At 37.3% G+C, this 17573-nt stretch overlaps 1 protein-coding gene across 1 annotated transcript in view; it reads left to right on the forward strand.

Annotated features, from left to right (window-relative positions):
- The window catches only part of hpse2 (heparanase 2), a 64208-nt gene that overhangs the window by 23399 nt on the left and 23236 nt on the right, over positions 1-17573 (forward strand). Inside the window, exons 4-5 of the mRNA XM_044136201.1 lie at positions 14184-14357; positions 16509-16680. Coding sequence (XP_043992136.1) covers positions 14184-14357; positions 16509-16680 — 346 coding nt within the window. The remainder of the gene's footprint in view (positions 1-14183; positions 14358-16508; positions 16681-17573) is intronic.

The following is a 17573-nucleotide window of genomic DNA, read 5'->3' on the forward strand; positions in this document are numbered from 1 at the left end:
AAAACTATTATTTTTTACAAGGGCCTGTTACATACAGGTGACTACAATATCCTATTAACACATTAAGTGACTTTTAAAATATAAATTTTGATAGGATCTGAAGATGACATTGTTACTAATCTTGTAAAAATGTCAGGTACGAGACTGACATCAGTCTTTAATGCTATGGGTCACAATAATACACTATTGCATATGATTTTCCTGGCTTAATCTTCCTTGCCAATCTGTAATTCTTTTGTAATGGTTTTGTTGTAAAAAGTTTCAGAAAATATTTATTAAAATAGGAAACTATCCCATCAGTCAATGAATTATTTCTAATTGGATCATTATGAGTCATTATTTTAACTTTGCAAAAATTGCCAAAGCTTGAGATGTCTTGATTAGTACACAACTGCACAGATTAATATTCATATGGAATATTTTACAATATTTCTCAGCATTTCACTTTATAAAGGTTCAGCTAATTTTAAAAGTCTTGCAGTGTGATTCTCAGTGTTTAATCTGGCTCTGTACTGTATGCTCATCTGAAGACAGACCCTCATTTTGACTGAAGCATAAGTAATGTGTGTGGATATAGTTTGAGAATGGATGATGATTGCCGTGATTATGGTGATTATTCCACCAGTATGAAGGAGTCTGGGATCCTGTGTGTTTGCATTGGTGCCCTGCTTGGGATCTGGTCTTCATAAGCCTCATTCATCATAGAGCCTGGGATCAAAGATAGCGTTCCTAAACTGCAAATGCAACAGATGTCTTTCTTACTGAAGTAAATGCTTTGTTTGCCTAAGACTTGATTTGTAAGGGGTTTTTTTTTTAACAAGGTGAATTTCAAGGTGCTGTTGAAAGAGTCAGTTGTTAAAACTTTCAGAAATCAATCATTCATACTATGTTTGCAGCTTAAGCAGGTGTTTTGTGCAAGGAGAGTGTTTTAAGTGCAAAACTCTTTGATGGTTCAGGGTTTCAGCAGCCTGGGGTTAGTATCCCTCTCTATCTCTGAAGAAGAGGCTTGTTTCTTTACAACGACAAGGCATTCAGCTCACAATTACAGTTTTGCAGAGGTGTGTGATGAGATGGATATCCAGATAAGATCTGAAGCTTTTCAGCTGACAGTTCTGAAGATGACAGTATTAGTAATCTCTACTTGTAAAAATGTCAGGTATGAGGCTGACATTGGTATTTAACACTCAGCTTTCCTGACACTAATTGGACTTAAAGTTGTTAAACAGACTTTGAAAACCACAACTACAAGAGGATTTTCAAAACATGGCTGTTGAACTTCAGACTATTTCATTTTGCACAGGCTGTGCATTTTGCACCTTTTTTGTTAAAACTATTTTACTTAACAACTGAAATTATTCTGTATAATTCATATTCCGCATTTAGGAAAAACACATTTTTGTATTTTCTATTCAGTGTGCAAATACATTCAGGTTGTTTTTCCTGCCTTTACGTTTTGGCAGATTTGACCTAGATTAACTTCACTTAAGTTATAAAATTAAGTGTTTCTAATAAGCAGGTTTAAATCCCATTATGAAAAAGCCTAATCCGGACCCATCTGAATGGAGCAATTATGGCCCGATATCTAAATTGGTTTTTCTAGCTAAAGTTGGAGAGAAGTTAGCGGCAAGGCCCTTAATTGCTTTCCTGGAAATGAAATAATATTCTTGAGAAGTTTTAGTTTGGATGTCATAAGATACTCTGTATTAACAGTGTCTAATCATAGGGTTGGGGTTGGGGTTAGGGTTATTATTTTCTCTGACTATTGGGTGTTTTTTTTTATTATATGAGTAACAGGACCTTTGCAATCATAGAACGACATTCTGATAGGCTCTTAGGTATTAAAGATGGCATTTGTTGGGACTAGAAAAACCAACCCTGGAGATATCTCTGTAAAACCTGTTCAATTTCAATTGAATTATAAATGTTGTTGTACATTGCGCATTCATACGTAGACCTATATTATATTTAGATCAGTGCAGGTGTTTTTTGTAGAAAGAAACATACTTCACATACCATCAGCTGATGAAGCCTGACACAGCTAAACAATATAAACAAAAATTACTTCTTTTTTTTTCTTCTCCACACCAGGGGGTCTTTTGTGGGCTCTAGTGTCCCTTATATGACAGTAGGCTGACAGGAAAGGGGGAGGAGGGAAGACATGCGGCAAATGTCGCCGGGTCCAGGAATCGAACCCACAACGGCCACGTCGAGGACTCAAGGCCTCCAAATGCGGGTCGCGCTGTCCCCTACGCCACCACAGCACGCCCAAGAGTTACTTAAACAACCCAACACAACTAAGATTATGACTGGTTCTCTGAACACAAAAGGTTACTTTTTATGACTTAAAGTCATTAAAAGTGCCTCAAAATCCCTCTACCCCATTAATTAAAAGCATTTTAACTACTTCAAAAAGGTTTGAGGTCCCTTTTAGATGTAACAACCGGTTGTTCAGACATGATTCATAACCAGTCACCAATTTGTGGCAGCTTACTAAAAGAAATCTTAGCCCACTCCAACTGAGCAAAGTACTCCTGTTCATTAATGTTGCCTCATTAAAATTCATTCTGACCTTCACATGTTGCAGGTTTCCAGGGGCAGCAAAGAGGAACTGGGGCATCACTGATCCACCATTATGCTTTGCTGAAGCCAGGGCGTTCCAGTTTGTCTCCCACAGTTATGCCTCTGATCCATAGGCCTCAGAAATTTCAATCTGGATTCACAACACTAGAAAAAATAGTCTTTGGTTTATTTATATTATTATTAGCAAGTGGAGCTGACTTTTCTGTTGCTTTTTGTTGAGTAGTGTGGACTGTCTAGTAGTTCAGGCATGGAGACCTTCGGCATTTAGTACCCAATGTGCCTCATGGTGGAAGCTAAAGTCTCATTTGCTGCTGCCACCAATTGATGCTTCACATCAGTGGAGGGTTTTGACCACTAGCCTACTCAGGAATCTGTTAGCAGCCATCAATAAATTCCTCTATCTGCTAAATTCAAATAGCTGTTGTTCCTTTAACTTTAAACTTGTGAATTATACTTCCAAATGCATCTCTACGAACGGATTTTGCTACATCTTTGTGACCTTTTCTTTGTGCGATGCAATGATCTTTTCTCAGAACTTTGTGGAAGATTCTCTTTAATTACTTTACTGCTTATACCTCACGATCACACCTGATGAAGTAAGCCAGAACCTGATTCTAAAAAAAATTGGAGATTTTGAGATTGAATTGATGCATCTGCATCCATGTTGCCAATGAAATTTGTTTTGCCAAAGGTCTTCAGGGTACAAGTATGAGGTAACACCATTCCTAAATTACTTTCTAGGCAACATTGTGCTTTCATATCTCCTTTTTCTTGACAGATCACTTTTAAGATTAAGATTTCTGTGTTTCCAAGGTAGGAGTTGCTGAATGATGGAATGGACGGCATTGGGAAAAGAACCAACAGGAATTTCCAAATGCATAAAACATTGGTAATTAGATGTTAATTTATTGCAAACAGAATTATTCCGTTATAGTTACTAAACATTGTGTTTAGCCTATAATAAAGCAATCATTCATAGAAACTCTTTTGCCTAACTTGCAGCTGCTAAAATCCTTATGTTATTGGTTATGTTTGGTTGCGGTTTATAGGTAGCACCAGAATGCAAGAAAAAAAAGGAGAAGACATGATGATGTTTCTCTCCTGGGAAAAGAATACCTTTGCACACCTTGTTTCTTTACAAGCCAAACATACTGAGGTCATTAGTATCTAAAAAGCGTACTTTTCCCATTAGGGAGTGATAGACAGCGACCACTGCCAAACAGATGTGAAAGCCTCTCACACCCCATACACATTTCCTCACACCATCTCCCCCCCTACAAATGGTTTGAGTTACAAAGCCCAAAACTAGTGAAAGACAGTTGATGTTATTTTGTCCACTTCTCTGTCTTTGATTTGTTGTCTGCGGGTTGTTGCCTAGGCTAGAGCACACGCCTACACACTTACACACATTCACAGCAGCACAGAGTGGTTGTACTTTACATTGAGAACAGTGTATGTTAACATACCACTCATCTTACTCACTGGCCTTGTCGACTTGCTCTGCGTCTCCTTACACAGGGTTCACAGGAGGGGGCCACACGCAAGTCTGGTCACAGCAAATTCACAGATTGAGGTAATCCCTCACTCACATTCTGCTTGAAACACACACACACACACACACACACCCACACACAACTCACGCGCCTGCATCAGTCCCCCTTTACTAACAGAATTGAAAACAGGTGCCCACCACATATCTTACATTCTTCCACGATACAAAAGTGGTTTGACCTGAATGGTTTTGCTAGATTTGAAGAAACTCTGTATGGAAGAAGAGTCCATGTGGAGATGTGTGTGCGTGTAAACATATAGGCACTAGGTTGTGTGTAACACGCTGGTAAAAGAAGGCCAGGCTTGCACTTTATTGAAACCACATTTCTCTCTCAGCACAACCCGAACATCCAGTGTCAAGTTAACGTCTGGATGATACACCGAAGCTAAGCTAGCAAAGCACTCGACAGTCATAGCTTTTTTGAGCCCTACTCATAAAACCATGTTGGTCGGATTTTTTTTTCCTAGTATATGGATGAAGGATCAAATTGCACAGACAGCTCTTTAATAACCTTTTGTGACTATCTACTGAAAGAAGTGCAAATTGGAAACGTGAGTCTTGAGATGACCTTGCCTCAATCACAGTGTCTTTTCTCTGCAGCGGCGAAAGAATCTGGTTAGCCATGGAATAGTTTCAATGAGAAACAGAAGGCAGAGAGTTGCTGGATGATCCGAAGGAGCTGGTAGAGAAAGCGATTGAAACCATAATGGAGGCACTGATGATATATGTGCTGCACTTGTCTTTTTTCTGGGCATTTTTTCAGTTTACTTCTAAATCTTTTATGACTGGTCCTGCCTATTGTCAGCACATTGTGTGTGTTAAAGAAAAACATTGGAAATGTTCTGATTCGTCCGGTAAAAGCCTTAAATACTGTCATCAGCAATTGTACCTCCGCCTAGTAGGAACAATTTGATTAATGTACAGTCTTCGAGTGGACTCTCCCCACTGAGCTTTCCATGCAAATTTAGCGTGTATACTTTGCTGCACACTTCAATGTTCTCCAATGCGAGTTGTCACAGCTGACAAAAAAATTACAAGCATATCTACATGTAATTTCATGCCCTTTTTTTGCTCACTATCAGTTTTGTTTTTTTTAATTACAAAGTGCATATTTTTGAGATCATAGTAAATTGTGTTGACACCTCCAGTATGATGCATTATTTAAGAACTTTGGAAATCAGAATAGTCAGTGTGTGTTTTTTAGATATGGAAAGGCACACAGTATCCGCAAACACACAAAAAAGCTCAAAATTAATTTTCCTAAACAGCTTTCCTTCTTGTCTGCAGGAATCCCTTGAGAATTCAGTTTTGACTGTGGTTTTAAAACAGACCAGAGCTTAGCCAAGATTTTTCTTGTGTGTCCATCTGAGTGTGCATTTGCTTGGGTACTACAGTTAGACTTTGTTGCAACTAAACGTTCAAATCAAGATTTTCCATGGCTGTTTGTTGTGTCTGGCCTGAATTCTTTACTCTTTTGTACTGAATTAAACAAAGGAACAAAACAAAATCCCTGCTATGTCTTTTTCTCCCAAGGCACAAGTTATGACAAACATGGGAGTGAATTAGCAATGCTAAAATCAGATTTCGAAAACCAGAACAAGAATAGCTTTTACAAATTCTGTAAATTTAAATTTGATCTTTGAACCTCGTTTCTTCCTGCTGTTCAGCTCACTGTCCTCTAACTCTTGAAGCAGCCAGTCTTCTGTATTTTCTGCAACTGCTTTGCATAAGCAAGTGACTATATTTCTACACATGCAATGATTATTACAATGCTGATTGCTCTGACACAAATTTATGTAGGATATATAGAGATAGAACTTCACTGTTATGCATGATTAATGATTATTATATAAAGAAAAGATCTTTCTCTGCATCAAGAATTGGGATTAACACACTAAGGTTTGCAAACATTTTTAATCATAGGCAACAGGGGCTAAACTTGCTCGAGTAGAAAAAGCATGAAACCCTCAAGTTAGTTTGAATCAGTTCCCTGCTTCTGCGCAGGATGCTGATTCCCTCTGTGCCTTAAAGTCACAGCTAAAACTCTTCCTGTTCACAGGATTTACTTTTAGATTGACCAGCTTTAAACTGCATTTCTAGACTGCTGTTATAATTATTGTTTTATGTTGTCACATAATTATTTGTTCTTATTCATTTCCACATTGTTTGATCTGTATCAAGTTTGTGGACTGTGTCTTGACTTTGTGTTACAACTAGGAATGTCCCAATTATTTTTCCCCCACCCCGCTGACCAAATTTTCATATTTGCTCATGTGTGTTCCAGGCAATAGACAGTATCAACACTGTCAAGACAAAAGTGATTAAAATACCTAAAATATTTTAAACCACAAATAAACTTTCTGAAATAATTTCATAATTTCAGTTTAACAATGGAAACACTTTGCCTGAACCTGCACTAAGTAAATCAGTTTTGTATAATATCAAAGTTAAAGGGATGCAGGGATTTATTTTGGTGCAACAGTTTTGGTTTAAAAAAATAAAACATTAGGAGACATTAAAAAAAAAGAAACTATATTTACTGTAATCCAGAGCAGGATCATTGACAGTTTTGTGTGATTCCATTGCAATTTGAAAACCGAGTAGAGTGGGTCTCCTTTCTGCTCTACTGCAGGCCACTGCATGTCGAGCCTGCTGTTAGTCAGACTGACTGCCTGGAAGTGCTTTGGCGTTGGGAGGGGCTCATGGCAGTTTTCATTAATAGCTGTAATGGCAGTACTATCTGTGCTTTCCTGTTTTGCCACCAAATTCTCCAATAAACCAGAGAAAGTTGCTAAATTTGTCATGAATCTTTTTTTTTGGAAAACATAAAAGTAATTGGATGAGTCTGAAAGGTCGCTAAATACAGCGACATCACTAAAACACAGTCCTCTCACTTCAATTCTTGTAAAGGAATGTAAGCGCTACATGACAACAGTACTTGTTATTCAATCATAGTGCATTACACGGGGTTCCTAGATAACCTTGAATTACATCAGTTTTCAAGTGTGGCTGGGTATGGAAACATGAAAATTGAGCTCTGAAAAAAGTTTAAATGACCAGATTTTAGATTACTCTGTAATTGATAAAATAAAAACCAAAGTTTGAAAATGAAATGGCCTTTTGATTTTGAGTTTTGTTAAAACAATTTTGCAGATTTTATTTTATTTTTTTACTTTGAGATGCTTTTACATTCTTTGGTTTAACATTGAGATTTCTGTTTTACAATATTTTAGTGAAATTACTCCATTATTAGTCACAAATCTGAAAAAAATTATTTCTGTTCCATGAAAATGAAGAGCCTAGGAAGAAATAACAGACTGCTCCTAATCTTTCAACAGAACCCCGCTTCTGACCACCTGAACTTTCTGGCCCTTTAGGTTGCATTAGCAGAAAATGAACACCTGTCTAATCAGCCAAATGTAATTGATGATGATGGAGCCTGAGCAACAGATACAAGTGTGGTTTTGTTTGAAATGTAAAATGGGTATCTGTTTCTCTTGGGTGGTATGTGAACCAACAAACAGTGCTTGTGTGAGTGCATGCAGGCCCAACATACGTGGATGTATGTGTGTTGAAGTGTTTGATGGAATATTCAGAGCTCTAGAAATGAGGCATAGCGCTGACTGATGCAGCGGCCTCTCTGCTTCACAGAACTGGTTTTTCTATCAGATAGACAGCTTGACAATATCCAGACCCTACTCTTTCCGCTGCACACAAACACGCAAAGGCATGGCAACAGATGCGCACACAAACACACTCATGTACACACAGGGCTCTCTTGGTTTCCTCTGCTTGTTTTTTGGCTGTACTGTTTGCAAGATGAAAGAGAAACTTTTAGCTGAGTTAGTACAGTACAGTCTGACCTCTCAGACAGGCCTTCATTGTGGCACGATTAGAAAACTTTGTGACTAAATTTAGATATTTCAAAGTAAGAGTTGTTTTGAAGTAAAACCAGGAGTAAAATAAAAAAAAAAAAGATATGAGATTCCAAGAGAATAGTTCCAACATAACATGCATATCTTTTGGAAATAAGAATATTTAACCAACAAATTTAGGGTAAGTTTATGTGTAGGTTTAACAAATTAATTATTATTTGCAACCATTTAAAAAATTACTCCCTTGGAGTAGCAATTTATTCTGTTTCAACTTCAATTTGGAATATGTCTTCTGACATCATAAACTCATGCATTGCTCCTCATATTTAGCATTTATAAAATTAAAACATTGTGTTCTCACTTTAAGCAGCTGTTGCTGTTGAACAAAACAACCTCGATTTAGTAACATTTAGTGATTGAATGTATCAAAAATGTGCATCTCACTTTAGCTGCACATTGTGTTTGTGAATACTGAGTTGAGTATTCATTTCTTCACTTTTACATTAAGTGTTATTCTAACATTTTCTCCACCATTACAAAGATTTGTTAAGTGGTAAATCCTGAATTTATAGTGGCTACAAGCACAAAATCTGTTCCTTATTTTACAAATAACATAAAACAGTAACTCTTTTGATCAAGTAAGTTAAAAATTAAGTATTTTTACTATATTACACTTTAAGTGACACATGAACGTTTAGAATGTTTTCCGTGTCTTCAAAGAGTCGTTGTGTATGTCAATGCTGTTGGCAAGAAGGATCTCTGGTCGTCATCAGTCTTGCTGTAAATCTGAATAATCTTCTGACTGAAGTCACTAGCTATATGACCGTCTCACTCTCAAGATGCTCATACATGACTGTTATGGCATGACAACAGGTACGTTTTAAGGGCAGCATGATTTCAGAAACAAATGGAGAAACAGACCACAGGTGGATTGATTTAGCTGCTTCTCTTTAAGTCTCTATCAGGCCTATGGTTAGAAAGCTTTGCAGAGAGACGTTTGAGTTGAAGATATGGTGCTTTATGATCAGTGGAAGAGATGGTTGGAGGATTCTCCTTCTTTGTCTGCTCTTTTGTCCTAAAGGCTTCATGAAGCCTCCTTTTTACTCCTCTGGGATTTGGAGTTGTAGCTCTGGTATGAGTTGAGCTTTGCAGATACAAATCAGCTTCATCCAGCTGTAAAACAATAACTTGCTGCCATGGTTATGCATCATAGCAACTTTTGGAAAAATCTTCCAGCTGTGAAGCATCCAAAACCAGAGGGAATAACTGTCCAAATATGCAATGCCTCAGCCAAAAAAAAAAAAAAAAAAATCTGAACAAAATTCTCCAGAAGGAACAATTCAGAATTAACATAATAGTGGTAGAACTAACTCCAACATGCTGCCGCCATGGGCAGTGCATTTCTAAAACTCCAGATATGTACTTCAGATCGAGATTGTTTTTTTTTTTCACTAATGTCTGATGATTTCTAAATTACATTGTATATCATAAACCAAACCTAGTGACGTTGAAAGTATTGTAATTAACAACAATATCTCACCCTATAAAGTTCTATAAGTACTGAAAAAGCAAACAAATCATGTTTGTTGTCAAAAAATGTAATGTGTTAACTAATAAATAATTAAGTAGCAATCTATATGTCCATTGTATATATTTGCTAATCTGTGCAGGATCAGGAAATTTGTGCCTATCTCCAGCAGTGCTTAGAAGACAGGTCAGGTTACACTCTCTACACCTGTGAATCACAAGGCAACACTAAGTCATACAGGACAAACAACACACTCACCTCTAAAGGCAATTTAGAGAAACCAATTAACCTGACATGAATATTTTTTGGTCATTGGAAGTCAGTGTACCTGGGGACAACCCACACATGAATGGAGAAACAGACCACCGGTGGATTTGAACCCAGAACCTTTTTACTATAAGACAGAGGGGTGAACAACAGTTTCAATATGCACTCCCACTTTCCATCACAGTTGTACAATTTGTAAGAATATATTACTTTTATGCCACAAATGAAACTCACCGAGATTAATCATTTCATCAGTTGCATGTATTATCTCTTTGTGTACAGCTGGAAAAACTTCACTCAAGAGGAAAGAAAAAACAACACCTCTTCACTACAGCCAAAACATTTAGGAGCAAGTCCAACACAGGACAAACAATTGGAAGCAACTTTAAATTTCTGTTTCTGAATACTTTTCATCAAAACTAATATGACTTGTATTTGGGGATTTTCTAATGCCTGATCAAACTTTGCTTTCTTTCATAGAGCATGCACCATTCTCCATTTTTAGTTTCTTTAGATACATGCTGGTGTTACCGTACCACTTCTGACTTCTGAATGTATCACATGCAGGGATCACTTTGAGCACAAACTAAACATGCTAAGCTGGCATAAAATACCATTTGAAATCTCAAAAAAAAATAAAAATAAAAAAATTATAAGAATAAAGTTAGACAAAAACAAACAAGAGAAATGTAAAAAGTTACAAAAATAAACTTAAATCAAAGTTATCTACAAAGCATTGTAATTATTTCACCCACTATAATGCCAGTAACTTGTTTATGCATAATTTCTTTCTTTGAAGTTGGTTAAGCTGAAACCAGTCTAACCAACATGGCATACTGTAATTGAAAGCATGTTTATTTGACTCTACATGTCTACATCTCTACACGTTACTGTAGACCTGCCAAAAGGGAAAAGGTATTTTTAGCCAAGCAATGCCTCCAGTGATGCATTGACGATGTGTTTGCAGGTCGGCTCACTTTGTCTTGCTACAAGGCTGGTTGCCTTGTGCTCAGATCTCAGGTGAGCAGAGGCCTGGAATTACTCATCCTGACAGGCACATCTGGCGCTACTTTCTCTGTCCTGTTGCCCTCCACTCTGCTCCTGCACACAGAAACCGCTTTGGTTAAACCACAGAGGGAAGGAGTTACGGTAATAGTAGCTATGATAATAACATTATTGTTGGTTATTAATGAGATGGGGAACAGACAGTTTACTCAGGAGAAATATGCTTGTGAACGGTGCTTTGTATGCCACAACCAAACTATTGTTGCGGCATAGAATTTTTTCAAGCTTTGTCCTACTGATAGCTGATTAATGCCAGGTGCAACAAGCATTAGGCGAGCTGGCCTCTCTTTTTACACTGTGGGTTAAATCAGTGCTCTTCAGGAGATAAAATTAGAAAATAAATTGTGCAAAATACGAGATTTAGAATCAAATCTGTTCAGAATTTGGTTGTGTTATGAAAAAGGTGGCTTTAAATGTGGGAATTTTAAAGAAACTTGCAGCTTTCTGCAGCTAGATATCTGTCTTCCTGAGGTTTTTTTTTTTTCTTTTGTCTTCGCAAGCTGTTTGAAGAATCTATCATTAAGCAAACTAAGGTGGTCTGAAACCTTGAGTTTAGCGGCGATTTTAACTGCAACCATCAAGACAGCATTCATCTGGTTCCTATTGAACCTAGGAAGTGTGGGTCACAGTTCAGGGCAATATTTAGGCTAATGGAATGATCCCAAACATATTAAATTTCAAAACAAAAACTGAAAGTGTCCACGAGAAGCTTGCAATCACACCTCCAAATGTAAACAAATACTTTTGAGACTCTTACATATGCCAACATCTGTGGTGGGCCTCCAAATTCCTGCTCAGGGAGAAGAGTCCATTCTAATGGAGACAGGAGACATTAACATGAGTGAGCACTCAGCTGCGGCCCATAACAGTCTAGAGCTCAACGTTTTTGGGGCACAACACCACAGGAGTCCATGATGGGAAAATCAGCCTATGTGGATTTTCACTGAATGTCGTAATTGAAGAAACTTTATTGTTGTGTGCAGATGAACTTACACATACCAGCCCAACATTCATTCCTTGGTAAACACTTGATTTTAAAATGCATTTCAAATTCAGTTCAAAGTTTGATCGCAAAGTTCACCCTATGCTTACAGACACGTAATTGTAGAGAGATATTACCAGATCAACAATAAGGAATGTTGTATTTTTACAAAATAACTTCTGTTGTAGAAAGTATTTACCACCTAAAAAGATTCTTTTTTTTTTTTTTTTCTTTTGGTCACTTAAATATTTCAGACCATCAAACAATTTCAGTTTTGGGCAAAGGTTGCCAGAGTAAAGTATAAACCTGGCACCTTTGTTAAATTCTCAGTTTGTTGCAATAATCCATATTTCTTTGATGAGTTCAGTTTGATTCATTAACCCTTCACTTCCAGATTCGTAGAAGCAGGAAATCATTCATATAGAACCTACAGTATATGATAATATGAAGTAGGCTAAAAGATCTCATAAAAACAACAAATTGTTTCCAATCTGAAGAAATGAAAGAATAGCTGGGAAATAACATCTTTGATATCTGTCACTCTGGAAATGGTCACAAAGCCATTTCGTAAGCATTGGGACTTCAACAAACAATGAGCACCTTTGTACACAAGAAGAGAAAACTTGGAACGATGGGGAACTTTCCAATGAGTGGCCTGCTTACTGAAATGATTGATTACCTATTAGAGATCCAGGATATCACAAAAGAGTCCAGAGCAACATTTAAAGCACAGCAGGCCTCACTTCCTATATGACTATAAAAAAGAAGAATATTCTGTGTGCTCATGAGACAAAAGTGGAAAACCTGCTTCCTGTCCTAGCACACCATTTAAGAAAAACTGAAACTGAAGTTTATTGGTGGTAGTTTGATGCTCTAGGGCTGTCTTCATACTTCAGGATATGGATGACTTGCCATAATTGATGGAACCTTGAATTCTGCTCTCAAGCATAAATTTCTAAAGGAGAATCATTGGTCTTTAAATCACACATTTGGGACTGTAAGCTCCATTGCACTTGGGTCAATGATCTCAAAAGAACAGTAAGTCCACGCCAGAATGGCTCACACTAAAAACCAAACAAAGATTCTGATATGGCTATTTTGTGTCCAAACTTAAATCAAATGAAAATGCTCTCATTACCTTAAACAGGTTGTTCATGGTCAAAACCATTTTCCAAAGTAGAGGACGATAATCTTCCTCTGCGCCGATGTGAAAGGTTGAAGGACTATTATTGCAAAATTAAGTTGTTATAGCCAACTTAATTGGCTGTAACAAAGGTGGAACATTACCAGGTTGGTATGGTTATCATTTTCTCTTAATAGATAAAACAATAATGTGGTAAACCACAAAACACCAGGCACAGAGAAATATTTCAAAAACTTGATACTTGCTTCTGCATAAGTATTTTCACTATTGCAGAAAATCAATCATTGCAATTAAGTGCACCACTGTAAACATGTTTTGATTTCAGTCTTAAAGTGACAAATAGACAATTAAGTAATTCAACAACTTCTCCAGGGAGTGTTTTATTCAGTAGACTCACTTTAGCTCTGCTGCTCTTTCCTCTTTAAATGGCTTGTCTGCAGCCTCGGGCAACTTTACACAGTGCTTGTTAACTCACTGAAGAGGCTGCTGAATGACAGTGTAGACTGCTGCAACAGCTTGCACATAGGGAAACGTGAGATAAAGCTGGCAACTTAAATTGCTCCAGCATAAAGACACAAATAAATCAGACACTATAAAATAGTTTAGTGGATTTATTCTTTTAGATTTGAAGAAGAGACAAAGGATTTTTAAAATGCACCTTTTAAATAACCTCTGTGTCAAACTGACCCAGAAATATCACAGCTGCTTCTCAGAATTGAACAAAACAGAAAGGATAAAACAAGGAAATTTATTAGCATGTCTGTCATCAAGTGATTCTAAAGAAATTTATCCATGGATGATTTTTGTTAAAAACTTTCAAACTAAATAACCCCAGATGGAGAGTTACCCAGGACCAAAAATCTGTCTTTGCTGCAAGTCAGTAATTCTCATTTCACAGTATTTAAAAGAAGAAGTCAGACAAATGTTTATTTGTACAGTCCTTTTTAAACATAAGGTAACCATAATAGATTAAATGATAGACATCAGACAATACAGCTTCCAGAATCTATGCAATAGTTTCTGTACAAAGAGTATCACAGATACTACTGTAGAGCTACAGTCAAGCATAAAGAATGACAGGGATCAAGAACCAGAAAATCCATGAGTTCCACATGGTTTCTATTATCGTCATATGATTCCAAATGAATCAAAAGAATCAAAGTTACAACTGCTTTGTGGGTTTCTCCCAGCCAGGTCTTTAGACAAACTGTACAACTTTGCCGACTGCGCTGGTCTGCACCTGATCCTGGGGCTCAACGCACTGCACAGAAACCCAGACAACTCCTGGAACACATCCTCCACACTGAGCCTGCTGAAGTACGGTGCTGGAAAGAAGTACAACATCTCCTGGGAGCTGGGCAACGGTCAGTACAGCAGCATACCACATGCTACCTTGTCAGTAGTCATTTAACAGACTGTTCTCTGTAGTAAAATATACGTCTTTGGTTTTCCTTTAGCTCATCTACTGAAGGGTTGCCAAGTTTGATATATGGTTTTGAGAAATCTCTGCCTCTCTTGGTGGCACGTTCCTATTAAAAGCATAAAGCAAGTGAATACGGTACATATTTTCCTTTTATCAGGTTTGTCTATTTCCAGCATTTCTACATTTCAATTACAACCATCTCTGCAAACCATTTTCCCAGGATAGATCAGAGGGCGCAAAAGTGTTCATTCCATTTGAACATTTTCAACTTTTTATTTATTACGTTGCAATCACAAAACTTCAATTTAATATAATGAGATTCTGAGACATTTCAACTTAAAGCAACCATGTATTGTGGACAGAGCAAACATGAGATTAAACTAGATCAGATAATAACTGAATAGAGTACTAGAAAATCTTGTGACGACTGTTGTTGGTAGGAACTGATGATCAACAGTTGCAATGTGCCAGATTTCCTCTTTCTTGTCTTTCTCATCAGTGCCTCCATCACTCTGTGACCTTTAATATAATAAACAATCTAATTTTTTCCTTATTTGAGCATCTGCTGTGTTGAGACTTTGTCTAACGGGCCAAATATTACATCGGCATGTAAATTCAAGTTTCATAACATTTGAAATATGAGAGCCAAGATATGTTGCACACCATACAGTCCTATACAATATGAGTATTTTGTACTTTTCCGACAACACTTTAAAACCATGTATATATATATATATATATATATATATATATATATATATATATATATATATATATATATATATATATATATATATATATATATATATATATATATATATTTAGGTTTTTTTTTCATATTACAGCTCTTTCATTTTGTCTATCAGTCTATCAGTGAAACTCATGTTGTGGGTATAAAATCAGGATGTGTGGACAAAATGTAGGGTAAGGCAACATTTTTGCAAAATACTGAGATTTTAGATTAGGAGGCTTGAAGAAGTCGACTGCAGAAGATTTTGTGTAATTTTGTTTATCAACTCTCCGCACTCATAGTCTGGGTGGATTTAAGATCTCTCGGTTGCTTCTGTCAGGATCGACTCGTGGAGTTAGGATCGGATATCTTTAGGAGACATCCCATCTGTCGCCAGGCTCCTTGGTTTGAATGGTTTGGGGATTTCTGAGCTTGGGCTGTGTTTGGAGTTCCTGTCAGGAAGAAAAATGAATGAGGGTCGGTTCCCTGTTAGTGGAGATAAAAATCTAAAGCTTAAATTTGTTCTTCTAAAACTTACATGCCATGAAAAGAGAACTCTCTTTTGTCTTTGACACTGTTCATTTCAACAAAGTGATGAAATTGACACAAGTTAAGATTCTTATCTTTTTGTCTTTTTTTATATCTGAACATTTTAATATTCAGAAAACACTGAACACATACTATGACAAAGCTTAAAAACGCATTTCTAATGCATCATTTACGAAAAGATTAGTTTCATTACACTGATACATTTTTGAATTTGTAGCAGTTTATGGGTAAACATACAGGTTCATTGAAGAATAACAGGAGAAATGTTTTACGGCAATATGACTCATATTTCTTCATCGATTTCATAAGCAATGAATCTCTGGTTGTGAACTTTTATTTGAGCCGTAGCCGGAAAGTATCATGCAAAATCCATTCATCTACACGTTTAGAAAATTTCAGTGAGGACTTGAACCGTAGCAAAAGCAATAATTTCAAGCAAATCATCCACGCAGCACAGACACTGAGACAAATTTATAGGGGTTGAATGAAAGGCAAAGAATTATCTGAGCGATTAAACAGCAGTAGGTCTGCAAAAGCTTAGTGTTCCTCCTTTTTGGGCAAACCGTTTCCTTCGGTCTTTGTTTTAATGAATGTGCAAGGCCACCATGTGTGCTCAGCCTATTCCCCTGACACTGCATCCATCGGTCTACATTACGGCGAATTGCCCAATTACCTCTCCTCAACCCCACTTTTTTTTTACTGGCAGTTGGATACTCTAAGATAGCACAATCTGACTACAACAATATTCCCTGCCCCCTCCCTACTGCTTCTTGTACAAACGCTGGCTCATTCTGCTCCATCTCGTCTTTCCAGAGCCTAATGCCTATCGAAGTATGATGGGTCGTGCGGTCAACAGCACCCAGTTGGCTCATGACCATGCCAAGTTGCGGACCCTCCTGCAGTCTGTACGTTACTACAACCGAGCTCACCTTTATGGCCCGAATGCTGGACGACCGCGGAAAAATGCAGTCCTTCTACTGGACGGGTGAGTATAACTGGCCCAGATTCCTCACCTTGTTAGGCTGTCCTGTTGGCGGAGAGGAAAGAGGAAACATGGTGGAAAGTATCTCAGAGCAGTTTGAGACTTTATGGAGCTTCGATACACTCCACCACCCCCTCACACACACAGCTACATGCTCACGCACACACAGTAGACCTTAGTGTTTATGAATTTCCACTCTTTGGGTTTCAGGGTCTTAGCTCCACTTATACTATGTCAACCTAAATAAAGTGTCATCTGACTGATAATGTGAAGGCACAATATCCCACCTGCTGGTTTCAGCCAGAAGCCACACCAGCTTTAGCTTCACACCGACTGCTTATTTAACAGCACCCTCCCAACTGCAGCCTGCAACAAGAAAATGTAAATAGACCGCTTGACCGTTTTACTTTTAGAGGAAGAAAACTTTGGTTTTTGTATTTTCTGTTTCCACTTCTTCAATAATATTTTCGTATCATCCAGAAAAGTAAACTGAGAAGAAAATATACTTGCATGAAGACTTTGAAGCAATGAACTCTACTTCCACAAGTTCTGCTCCAGCAGCACAATGTTGTTGTTGCAATGATTATCTTTTTTGCTTTTTTCTCAGATCTTATAGGGTTTATCTGCTTTCACTCAACTTTTTAGCAAACAGAAAGCTGAAGCGTAAAATACTCAAACTGCTTACTGTCAGTTCAGTTCAGTTAATTCACATAGCAATAGTTCGCAACAAATTTCTGATATTTCTGAAGAGGATGTGAATTAAATGTTTGCAGTTTTAATAAAAAAAAGGGTGATACCCTCTTTTCAGTGATATATGAATCCCCGTTTCCTTGGGGTCTAAATATGATACAACACTCATCCACTTCTCAAAATGATGAAGACAAGAGCATATGACG

Source organism: Gambusia affinis, linkage group LG13 (genome assembly GCF_019740435.1).
Source record: "Gambusia affinis linkage group LG13, SWU_Gaff_1.0, whole genome shotgun sequence".
Taxonomy (NCBI): domain Eukaryota; kingdom Metazoa; phylum Chordata; class Actinopteri; order Cyprinodontiformes; family Poeciliidae; genus Gambusia; species Gambusia affinis.